Below are 12293 nucleotides of genomic sequence, written 5' to 3'. Positions count from 1 at the left end.
AGCCAGACCGCATGGCCCTGCCCCGGCCCCTGGCCTCCCTGCTCAGCCATAGGAAAGCTGGGGGACAGCCGGCCCCTGGGTCCCAACTCCAACGGATAAAACAATGCTCAGACAAGGATGGAGGAAACTCAGAATTCACCTAAAATAGATGCTGTAGGCCAAGGCCTGGGAAAAGCTGTCTGCTGAGCATGAACAGGAGGGGAAAAACAACGACGTGGCAGCCAAACATTTTGCAATAAAAAACCAACAGAAAAATATACTTACAAATACAGATAAATATTCTATTCGGGGGGGGGGGTAAGAATCCAAGGTGGGGATTCTCCATTTGGACTTTCTGAGTTCATAAAATTTAAAAAACCTTGAATTTTAATAAAACCAACTCACTGAGATTAAAACCAGAATGATTTTAAGAAAAAAATCTCATTTCAGAACTAAGAAAAAAACTGGGTGCCCAAAACCCCAACACAAAGGTAAATGTTTCCAAAATGGTAAGAAAAAAAAATCCCTGAATCTGCAACTGAAAATAACACACTATGTTCTATGAGAATTAAAGAAAGAAAGAAAGAAAGAAAGAAAGAAAGAAAGAAAGAAAGAAAGAAAAAGAAGAAGAAGGAAGGAAGGAAGGAAGGAAGGAAGGAAGGAAGGAAGGAAGGAAAATCCATAATAAGACTTCTTAGCAAAATTACTGAACATTAGCAATGAGAAAGGAACTCCAGGAATCTGATAGAAAAAAATCATTATTTTTTTTTTTTTAATTTTTTTTTTCAACGTTTTTATTTATTTTTGGGACAGAGAGAGACAGAGCATGAACGGGGGAGGGGCAGAGAGAGAGGGAGACACAGAATCGGAAACAGGCTCCAGGCTCCGAGCCATCAGCCCAGAGCCTGACGCGGGGCTCGAACTCACGGACCGCGAGATCGTGACCTGGCTGAAGTCGGACGCTTAACCGACTGCGCCACCCAGGCGCCCCGAAAAAAATCATTATTAAGGAGAAAGACAGTTGGCCTTGGACCACTACAAGTAAGACACTGATGAGAATCAGGGAGAGAGGAGAAAGTCTGTGAATTCCCCGCCTTGGTTATGGGTTAACGCATGCTGGTGAAGTTGGTTTAATTAAAAAAACAGGGGCGCCTGGGTGGCTCAGTCGGTTACGCAACTCGATCTCGGCTCAGGGCACGATCTCGAGGTTCGTGTGTTCAAGCCCCGAGGCGGGCTCTGCGATGGCAGCACGGAGCCTGCTTTGAATCTCTCCCTCAAAACAAAACCATAAAAATAAGAAAGAGGGTTAACACTGTATATAAAGGAAACCACCAGAAGCACTAAAAACAGCGTGACCATCAAAAACCAGAGGGCATGAGGACCAAGGGGGCAAGGACATCTCCCTAATGACATGCTGGTGTTTCGCAGCTGATCGTTAAAGCTACCACGCGAATGTACTGGATCAGGACATTAAAAGCAACGTGAACGAGCACAGGTAAACTTGCGTCCGTAGGTGGGTGTCTGTGTATACACTCCCCCCACCTCCCTTAAACACACTTCTCTTGCTCGTGAATCTGCAAGCTGGCGGGCCAGGTGGTGACAGCCGTCTCCAGGAGGCCTTGGAGGCTGCGGCCGGAAGCATTTGAAGGCGCCCAAGCTCACACACGTGCACGTGGGCTGGACACAGCGGGGGCTGGGCAGGCGTGGACCCCACCCGCCACCGGCATCTCTGTCTCCACGGGGCCTCTCCAGCGTGGTGGCCTCGGGATAGCCGACAAAGCTCTTGCATCTAGTGAACCGGCCAAGTGCAACGCCCGGTACCAGCGAGGATCTGAGATCTACTGTTGGCAAAGGGACAAGGTAACGGAACCACCTGGGACAGCAGGTCGGCAGTATGTGCCAAGATGTCACCTTTCGTTTGTTCTGGTGAGTCCACTGCTGGGAACCTGCCCTTGAGATATAAACAAAAGTTTACCAAAATATTTGGGCAGCCGTATGTAGGAACGAAATGCCAAAAACTGCAAACTCAAGGGTCTACCAGTAAGCACGGCGCGGGTCAGCTGTGGGGCTGAGGTCACCCCCACCCTGCTAATCTGGGCCACCCGCAGCCGTGGCCCTCGACCAAAACACCCTCCCAGCTGGCCCCGCACACCCACTGGGGGCCCCTCGCCATCAGTTTTTCAGCACAGCCTGGTCCAAACTGGATCGTGTCCCACACTCAGCCTACCACAGCTTAAAACCCCTCAGGGCACCCCAAATTCCCGCAAGACCCCACGCACCTCCTTCCCTCTTCAGGCGGGTGCTGCACTGGGCCCCCAGCCCCCCTCTGTTCCTTCTAACCACAGGGCCCTGACACAGACCGTTCCTCTGCTCCTGCCCCAGAGATGGCCTCACCGACATCCCAAGGCTCTCCTCACCTCCACCCCACCTCGAGGCCTGTGTACGTCTTCCAACAGTTGCCACTTTGTGCATGATGCGTATTTGTCTTCTCCCACCAGGTCCCGAAGTTTCAGGACGCCTGGGCCCACGTCCGGGCCGTCCCTGGCTCCCGGCAATGCCTTGCATGTAAGAGACGCTCCGAGCACTGGGGGACGTGGCTGCACCCTGCGCAGGAAGCGGTGGGATCAGGACTTCCCCACGCGGAAGGCTGCTAACTGGAAACACGAGGCCCGGGACCGTGTGAAGGGCGCCATGCCCGTCCCATCAAGACACCTGCTCCATCCTGACTAGAGAGGACAGACAGCCGACATGCTCAAGGGACACGCTGAGAGTGCCAAGGGACAGCACTTGCCCCACCGTGGCTGCGTGCAAGGGTGTAGACGGCCCTCCCCAGGACAGGGCAGGGGCTAAGCTCCAGCCACACAGGAGGGGGTGCACTTCGTGCACGGGGTGAGGCCGCAACAAACACACGGCTGCAGGCCGGGAAGTGAATTTTTTTTTTTTTGGAAACAGATTAACAGGAGGTTGCACTGAGACAAGGCCGTGGCAGGGGTAGGCACAGACTTTTCACTCTGGACCCTCCTGCAGCAGTGACGTTTCCTAACCACGTCCGTGTGCTCTTTTCAATCTGTTAAAATTGTGAGGGAAGTTCTGTACAAACACTGTGAGTCCTTAAAAATGACACCTGCATATAAATTCTGTAACTCGGACGCAGGGCAGGTCTGACACATGAACATTACAGGGCGCGTTAGTACCATACAAAACACCACAGATTTAGGCACTTTGTCAAAAAAAAACGTTTAGAAACGATGAGGTTACTGAGTCTTCCGTCACACGCCGCCGGCTCCCGATTCGCACCCTGACGGTCGTCACATTAAATGGCACGTTTGAGCCCTCGCCGCCCGCACGGCCGCCCCAAGCTGGACACAGGCACAACTCCCGGCCTTTACAGACCGCGCGAAACCGGACGGCTGCCGGGACGTGACCCTGACTGACGGCGGGGATTCCAGTCTAATTCAAAGTGGGGACGTTGCATGTCCACGTGACCGCGCACGTGCGGGGTGCCGCATCCCGCGTCCCGACCGCGCGGCGCGGACGAGCACCGAGCCCTGCGCCAGGGCGGAAGTTCGCGGTCACGGAGGCGGGGTCTGCGGCCCGCGGGGCCCGGTGCCACCGACGGCGTCTGTCCGGCTGACTTGGACCTGGCGGCCGTCCGGTTAGCGGAAACGAGGGGGGCAGGGACACGGCGGCCCCCGGGGCAGAGCCAGGGCAGTGAGGGGGAGGGGCGCCTCCGGAGCCAGTGCCGCCCCGGACACGAAGGGCCACCGTTTCCATTTACAGTGATTTTACAGGAACCTCGAACGCGTCAGAGTCCAACGTTAACGCCGAGGCCGCCGTCTTCTCGCTGGAAGCCTCTTAAACAGGAACTCCGGCGTGGACCGCCCACCGGTCGCGGGGCGCAGGATTCTCCGGGGGAGTGGCTCCCGCCCCTGCCGGAACCCGGGGCGCCCCTGAGGCGGCCGGGGAGGCCCCGTTACAGCTCCGCCCTCTTACTCCCGGCTCGGTTGTCTTCCTTCGCAGCCTCGGCGGCCCGAGATTTGGGCTCCCCCTCCTTCCTCTTCCTGCCCTTCTCCTGCTTCGTTTTATTCTTCTCCCCGCCGCCTCCCCGGCCGGGGTACACCTGCCCCTCCAGCGTCACATCGGCGCACCTGTCCTGACTGACCAAGAAGTCCTTGATCTCCCAGGCGTAGCTTCCGTCCCGAAGCATGAAGATGGCACGGTCGGACCCCACGATGAACCTTGACAGAAACACGCGGTCAGGACACGCGGGTGAAGCGCTAACGGGCACAGCCGCCCTGTGCCACGTCGCCAAGAGGATCCGCCTCGGCGTGTCAACACTCAACAGGCCCCAAGGGGCAAAGCAGAGGGGATGAGCCCCGGGGTGGAGCACCGGCGTGGCCGGCGGGCACGGAGCTTCCGCTCCTGGGGGGCCGCGCCCAGCCCACCCTGCAGAGAAGGGCGGTGGCTCTGGACGGGGCATCTGGGGCACACTGACCGGTCCCCTCGGCCTGCGCGCAGGCCGACGACAGCACCGAGCGTCGTGCTCGGTACCCCTTCGTGTCTGTCTGTCACTGCTATTTCCTAAACTAAGATGCGTGAAGACCCTGAATTGAGGAGGAACAAGAAACTTCTCAAAAACTGCATCTCAGGATTGTACTGGGCTATGAAAACTGGACCCCCGACCTCGGATCAGTTACCTTTCAGCAGTCTGGTCCGAGCGTGTGAACACGGCCACACACGGAAGGATCTCCGGGGTGAGAAACCTCTCCTGGGGGGAGGGGGGGGGCGCCCTGTCCTGCTGTGACTAGTCTGCCCCCAGAGGCCAACCACCTGTCCAGTCTTCCTCAGATGAAACAGAAGTTATGCAGCCCGGCACAGGAGATAAGGTCACTGACACTGTACTAGTGTTGTGTGGGGACAGGGGGGTGGGGAGGGGGGGGGAGTGACAGGTGTAAGGAGCAGAGCACACGGAGCTGACAAACCCTACGTTGTTCGCCCAAAACTAATAGACCGTTTGTCAGCTGCACTCAGAAAAAAAATAGCTGAAGGTATAAAGATACATAAAATTTTACAATCAAATGAGATAGTAAAAAAACAAAACAAAACAAAAAAAAAAAAAAAACTTACGGGCCCTGACCAATAATAAACGTTTTTCTTTAAAAAGAAAACAAAGGTAGGGATAAACAGAAGCGTCAAAGAGGAAACCCGAGGCAGGAAAGGTCCTGGGCCCGAGGGAGGCACCGCCGGAAAGGGCTCCCGCTCCAGACTGGGGAAAAGTCCCAGCACCGCCTACGGTTTTCTCAGCGGGCCGCCGCCTCACCTCTGCACGTCGTAGTTGGCGTTGAAAAGGCTGCCCTGCCAGAGGCTGGTGATCTCCTCCGTCTCCTTCTCAGTGGGGTTTCCGGACACAGTGACGAACATCATGAGCGTCTTCCCCTTCCTCGTCATCTTCAGGATGCTCTCGGGCCTGCCCGGGTCTATCTGGGAGAAGTCGATAGGGGCTGAGGGTCTTTTGTGCTCCGGGAGGTCCCCCTCTTCGATGTCGTCATCCTTCTATGAGGACACAAAACACAGCGTCACGCATCATCAGAAATGTGCTTGTCAAGCGGGGCAGGCGAGAAGGGCGGCGCGTGCCCGCAGGTGCGGTGACCCACGTTAACACAGGAAAAGGAGACCCGGGAGCTGTCCTCCTCTACCTGACCTTCAGGTGAAGCCCGAGTCTCAGGCAGGGTCACCGATACCTGAGGCCCCTGTGTGATGGCTTCAAAGAATCTACCCGATACGGTGGCCTGTAAATACGGCCACATTCTGGTTTGGTCCCACAATAAACCACAACACAGCAATGAAGAAGAAGAAAACACTGATGGTGTGCCCCAAACCTCAAAAGGACAATACTGAGTGACAGAAGCCAGGCACAAAATCAGAAACACTATAAACTTATTTAAAGTTCGAGATGAGACACAATTAAGAAATTAGGAACAGCGGTGGCCTCTGGGTGGGGGATGAGGTGGGTTTGACTAGGACGGGGCCCAAGGGAACTTCTGAGAGGATAGAAATGGTCTCTACTTTGACAGGGGGCGCGGACAACAGATACTCACCAGTCAAACTCCTGCACACTATACTTAAAATCTGCATTTCATGTGTATCAACGTCGACTAAAAAATAAGAACTGTCTGGGGCGCCCGGGAGGCTCAGTCGGTTAAGCCTCCGGCTTCAGCTCAGGTCAGGATCTCACGGCTCGTGGGTTCGAGCCCCGCGTCGGGCTCTGTGCTGACGGCTGAGACTGGAGCCTGCTTCGGATTCTGTATCTCCCTCCCTCTCTGCGCCTCCCCTGCCCGTGCTCTGTCTCTCTCGCTCTCTCAAAAATAGAAATTAAAAATAATTTTTAATAAAACAACCTGAACTCCTCACTCAACTCTAGTTAGCAGGCTTTGTTTTCTGCAGTCGTGTGAACAAGCAATTGTGACGCTACCATCTGTGACTTCCAGGCTGGAGCCAAGGAGAAAATACGTTAGGGACAATGACACCCGGTTCTTCACTCAGGGGCAGAACTGCAGGAGGAAGACGATGCCCTGTGGTGGCCGAAGGAGCACATGATTCTTCATAGGTAGGCAGGCAGAGCGATAAATAAAAATATTTAAGAATCAAGAGTTCCTCGGAGAAAAGCCTAATAATTCCAGCCACAAAAAGAAACGACATACTGAGAGAAGTCACCAAACGGGTGGTCCTTGGAAACACTATGCTAAGTGAAAGAAGCCGCACGCAAAAGACCACGCTGTGCGAGACGGCTGGCATGAAGCGTCCAGAACAGAACAGAGATTAGTGGCTGCCGGCCACAGGCTGGAGGGTCAGGGGAAGTGGGGGAGGGCGACCGAGACGAGAGTCTCTTTCTGGGATGACGAACATGTTCTAAAATTGACAGTGGTGACGGCGGCACGCCCCTCTGAAAACACCACGGAAACGTACACTTTGAATGGGTGAACTGTCGGGCATGTGAATTCTCTCAATAAAACGGTTATCGAACACCCCGATAAACGACTAACCTAAAATGACACGAAGAGCCCATATCTCTCTCTTACTCGGTCCTCTTGACAAACTGGCGAGGACATCAACAGTCTATTAAAATGCGCCTAAGAGCACAGGAACTCGTACAGCGGTGCCTGAAGGTGCCCCACGTTGGCATCAGACCTGGGACCTTGCGTGAGCCCCACCTAACTAGCCGGCTGACCGCGGCCGCCGGGACTCCCTCCTCCCCTGGGCCTGTTTCCTCATCTTTAAACAGAAAAGCAGAACCAGCTGGCCCCACGGCCCCAACAGTGACTACACACGATGCATAGAGCTTCTCATCTCTGCCACTCTCTCTACCGACCCGTTTCTTCCTCATTTTGCTTTAAGAGTCCATGGTGACTGGCACACAGAGGCACGTGCTATGCAGTCAGAGGGTCTTGGGCAGGTTGGAAAACCACCTATAACGGGGTGGGGGGGGACAGCATCTCCCTCCTAAGGTTTGGGGGTTCAGTGACATAAAGGCAGGCCATAAACACCCAATGATCAGACCCGCAACCAGCTGTGGAGATGACGTAGGACCTCCTGGTCGCCGAATTCACAGGCTGTCTCCATCTCCGTTTTATTCCTCCCTAACGTGCTATCGCTTCTTAAAACACCTTCAGACTTCGAGTTGGCTCAGTAACCTAGAATATTTGTATTTTTCACACTGACTTCACTAATGGTCATGAAGTTAACTGCGTAGGTCACACATAGCATCTCTTTTCAATGAAAACATAATTGATCAGAAGTCTAGTGCAAACAGCAAGGGTAAGGATTGTTTCAAACAACTTGAATTCCACCTTCTAGGTTTTTGTGTATCAGTTACCAAAAAGGGGGGAGGGGAGGGGGAGGAACAGTACCCCATGTGGCTGACAGTCGGGTTCTACTTACTTCCTCCCATGCCCCTCGGCTTCTCCCCTGGGCAATCTGATATGTTCTTATCACTTTCTCTACTCCTGCAGCAATCAAGCCTCTAGCCCTGGGCAGGGGTGGGACTGTCACAGGTCAGGCATTCCCCAGACACAGCCCGACCCTGCCTCCAGGCATTTTCAACCTGCTTCCCTGCTTCTTCCCTGCTTCTCCTTGGCTGCTGGTCACATTCAATAGTTACAAAGCTGAACTCCTCTTTCTGCAGACCCTTTTCTTCCTCCCTCCTGTGCTCCTTGATGCTAACACTGGCTGCCATGCGCCCAACCTTCAGGACAGCCCTGCGAGGCCCCCACTGAATAGATGAGGGGGATGAGCCTCGGAGAAGAAAATAACTTACTCGAGGTCACATGCTAGCAGGGGTGACACCGACACTGGAGAGCGAACCCACATTTCTGGCTCTGGGATCCGCCCCCCACCTGCCCCTTGCTGGCGTGTAGAATGAAAGAACTGCCTTCGGTTTTCCTACACCACCTGGGACTCAGCATTAAACCTAACACAGAGGAAAGGGTTCCCGTTCTGCCCCACTTGACCCGGGAGGCAGGTAGGTATCTCAATGGAAGAATGATTCTCACACCAGTGGGAAGGAGGTAGGGCGGGGGGATTTAGGGATCGCCCCCTGGGGGAGGAAGTACTGTTTCTCACAAAAAAGCTCTCCCACAGAAAAATCACTGCTACCGGGGAAGGGCACTCACATTTGTGGACGGTGTGCGAATGTTGGCTCACCTGGTCTGCACGGCACCCTGCAAAGGGGGAGGTTGTCCGGCTTCACGGTTAAGGAAAATGAGGGTCTCACTTACAAGCAGTAAGGCCGGGTTCAAAACCCCTGTGCCTTCAGCACATCATGCTGTCTCCTGCCTGGTCACACAACCGCCAGCTACCAAGTTGAGCACACTCTCTCACATTCCCCCCTCCACTCTGATCCAGGAGACTCCAGCTCATGCAGGCCCTCCCATCACCTTGCACTTGTACTTCGGCTCACCAGGGTGCACGGCCAGGCAGTAAAATGGTGAAAAGAATAGGCTTGAGAGTCAAATGATGAAATTCGGTTCAGCTTATATGCTGTATGACATGGGGCAAGTTACTCAACCTCTCTGGGCTTCAAAAGTCATCATCTAGAAAGCAGGGTGAGAGCATTAAAGGAGTGTGCATGCCCAGGGCAGTCCTGTTACAAAACAAAAACTCAGTATTAACTACGAAGTTGTTTCTGCCTTCGGAGTCTCTCTCTGCCCACCCATCCTAAACTTTGCTGACCAATTTTTCTAATCATGATAGCCCACGATTCAAGAACCCCCGCCACAGCTGGAACCTCACTCCGGGGCACACTCTGAACCCTCTCAAAGTGTTATGAAGGCCGTGCAGTAACCTGGGGAAATGCTTAGTATGTCTAATGAGAAAACCAACAGCAGGAAATGACCCTGATGCCGGGCTCTGAGCTGTAAAAACCATCTGCACGCGGAGGGGACACGAGCGAGGGAACACGCGTGTCAGTCCCAAGGTATGAACGATCACACGGAAGCGTTCCATTACGGCAGTATTTGGGTCACACAGCTTTTCAAACTCATCACGGCCCGTGTATTGTCTTCTAAATTAAGCGAAGACCCCGGAACACTGGAGAGGCCCAGCGCAGCCTGGTTCGCGTCGGCCTTTCCACCCGCACCGCTCACTACCTTGCTTCAAACGCAGCCTTCTCCAGCTAACCGAACTATTCCTACCATCACGGCTTGCCATCAGAGTGGCGCTATCCCAGGTTCTTCCCAGGTTTCCTCGGCTAATCCTCAAACTACTCTGAGGTGGGCATTGCGAACGCCTCTGTTTTGTGGGTGAGGAGACTTTCACCATCAAAGTCACAAGTGGTTTGAACCCAGCCAGTCTAGCTGCCAAGCCTGGCCTCTATTATCTGCACGCCCCCCCACCCCGACCCAGCTCCCGCTGCCCTTCTCCACATTGCCCCTGCCTCTAGCCAGATGCCCTGTGTTCCTTGAAACCCTCTGAAAGTCCCACCGCACCTTCTTCCCACAGTACTCCACAATTCCTACTTTGTATTATGGTTGTTTGTACCGTCACTGCTGTTCCTGATGGTCGGATCCCTTGTTCACCTCCGTTTCTGTCTAACTTAGTACTTCAAGGTATTACTTCCTCAAGAGACAGCGCTCTTACTTTAGGGAATCAGACACTTCAGTAGCTAGACCATAAACAGATGGGCGATTACAAGGGAGACAGTAAACAGGGAAGGAGCTGCTGCGAGACGTTCCCTCTTCATTAGCAGTGTGCACACTCATATCTACCCCGTGCACACTCATAGCTACCCCCATCTTGCCATCAGCTGCGGATACGCATGGAAGTACAAGTCTGCTTTCTCCTAGTCAAATTCATCAGATGGTATTTTAAACTCACGTCTGAAAGTCTCTATCAAATGAGGCACGCACACGGAGATAACCACAAAGTAAGAAGACACCAGCCTGGGAAGGCATCATCGGGTAAAACCTCATTTTGCAGATAAGGAACCTGAAGCCCAGAGCGGAAACGGGAATTGCCCAAGGTTACACGGCCAGGAGAACCCAAGTTTCTCGGGGAGCCTGGGTGGCTTAGTCGGTTAAGCGGCTGACTCTTGAACTCCGCTGAGGTCACGATCTCAGGGTTCCTTGAGTTCCAGCCCCGCCTCACGCTCTGCACTGCTGGGAATTCTCTCTCCCCCTCTTTCTGCTCCTAACCCACTCATGCTCTCTTTTCTCTCTCTCAAAATACATAAACTTTAAAAAAGAACCCAAGTTTCGGACTCCACTCCACCAGCTCTGCAAATGAGCCAGGACCATTCAACCACTTTTGCAAGGGAAAAAAGGCACGAGTTTTCCTTCAGTGAACCTCATCTAAAAACCTTATCACACACTCCAGAGCACTCAGGTAACAAACCAAAAAACCTACTCTCACAAAAACAAGTCTTTGCTCCTTTAAACGAAAATGTGAGCACCAGCTTTTGACCTCCCCCACCCCCACTCCCCAAATTACAAAACCCTCAGCAAGAAATATACCGGAACGAGGAGTCTGGACGCTTCTGGTCCAGAAGACGGGAGAACCAGTAAAGGGGAGATGACCCTCGCTGTGTACCCCTCACCCGCCCGCTCAGCCCAGCCTCGAGGAGCAGCGTGCAAAAGGTCCCCCTCCCCACGCGCCGGGCTCACTGACCACCTGGGCGCCGAGAAAGTAGGGCGAGGCCCCGGAAGGGCGCAAGGGGGCACTGGGGTGAGGCTGGGGCGGGCACCAAGGCCGCCCGGCCTTGGCAGAGAGGGCGACACCGAGACGGGGTGTGGAGGGCGCCCGTGCAGAGGGGCCGGAGGTCAGCGGGAGCGGGGCCCGGGACCGAGAGCAGCCGGCGGGTGCGCGCGCGCGGACCTCCCACTGCTCCAGCAGACGCGCCATGTCCGCATCGTTGTAGTCGCGAATATCCTTCTTCTTCTTCCGCGGAGGCGGGCTGGCCTCCCCGGGCGTCCCGGCCACGCCCTCGGCAGCGCAGGCCCTCGGCGGCAGCGGCGGCAGCAGCAGGTCAGAGGCGCAGAGAAGGACCAGGGCCGCGCGCACCCAACCGGAGGCCGCCATCTTCGCCGCGCCACCGCGGAGATCACGCTTGCGCGCGCCGCGGACCCCGCCCCCGGGTTCTCCTTCCGACCCCGCCTCCCGGCCCGCGCCGACCTACCACGCCCCGCTCCAGCCCCAACACCCCCCGGCCCCGCCTCCCGGACCCCGCCGGCCCGCCACGCCCCGCCTCGTGCCCGCCTCCGGGTCCGCGTCAGCCCCACCGTAGACCCCGCCCCTGGGCCCGCCCCCGCCGCCCTCACGGCCTTACCACGCCCCGCCCCCGGGCTATCGTTCCGACCCCACCCCCCCCTGCCCCGCCCCCGCGTCTCGCAGACCTACCAGTCCCCGCCTCGTACCCGCTTCCGGGCTCGCGTCGGCCCGGCCATAGGCCACACCCCTTGGCCCGCCTCCCGGCCGGAGCCAGTTACCACGCCCCGCCCCCGGGCTCTCCTTCCGGCCCCGCTCCTGCCCCGCGCGGCCCTACCAGGTCCCGCCTCGTACCCGCCTCCCGTCCCGCGTCGGCCGGGCCACAGGCCCCGCCCCTGGGTCCGCCTCCTGGCCCGCGCCGGCCTACCAGGCCCCACCTCGTACTCTCCTCCAGAGACCCCGCCCCTGCGCCATCTTGGCTCCGCCCCGCCCCCTCCCGCGGTCCAGAGAAGGCTCTCGGCCCCCGGCCTGGTCGCCGCCGCCGCGCCCGCTGGTTTGCTGGCGGAAGCCTCATCCACAAGACCCCTCGGGGCCTCCAGGAGCCCCCAGACAGCGCC

At 56.0% G+C, this 12293-nt stretch overlaps 1 protein-coding gene across 1 annotated transcript; it reads right to left on the bottom strand.

Annotated features, from left to right (window-relative positions):
- Nucleotides 1-3206: 3206 nt before the first annotated feature.
- MESD (mesoderm development LRP chaperone) lies at nucleotides 3207-11591 on the bottom strand. The gene is made up of 3 exons (XM_086711745.1): nucleotides 11347-11591; nucleotides 5300-5532; nucleotides 3207-4217 (listed from the first exon to the last, which is right to left on the bottom strand). The coding sequence occupies exons 1-3, from the start codon at nucleotides 11548-11550 to the stop codon at nucleotides 3953-3955; spliced, it is 702 nt and encodes a 233-aa protein (XP_086567871.1). The 5' UTR covers nucleotides 11551-11591; the 3' UTR covers nucleotides 3207-3952.
- Nucleotides 11592-12293: the final 702 nt, after the last annotated feature.

The sequence above is a fragment of the Puma concolor genome, chromosome B3 (genome assembly GCF_028749965.1).
Source record: "Puma concolor isolate L17-30 chromosome B3, mPumCon1.1.hap2, whole genome shotgun sequence".
Classification (NCBI taxonomy): domain Eukaryota; kingdom Metazoa; phylum Chordata; class Mammalia; order Carnivora; family Felidae; genus Puma; species Puma concolor.
The sequence above is the reverse complement of the archived record's forward strand: the minus strand, read 5'-3'. Positions and strand labels throughout refer to the sequence as shown.

What these genes read in the sequence shown, in the direction of transcription:
- MESD (XM_086711745.1), bottom strand. Translation starts at nt 11,550, where the DNA reads ATGGCGGCCTCCGGTTGGGTGCGCGCGGCCCTGGTCCTTCTCTGCGCC. An exon ending in GTCTGCTGGAGCAGTGGGAG is followed by an intron (nt 5,533 to 11,346) that starts GTCCGCGCGCGC and finishes GTGTCCTCATAG; the next exon opens with AAGGATGACGACATCGAAGA. An exon ending in GCCAACTACGACGTGCAGAG is followed by an intron (nt 4,218 to 5,299) that starts GTGAGGCGGCGG and finishes GTTTCTGTCAAG; the next exon opens with GTTCATCGTGGGGTCCGACC.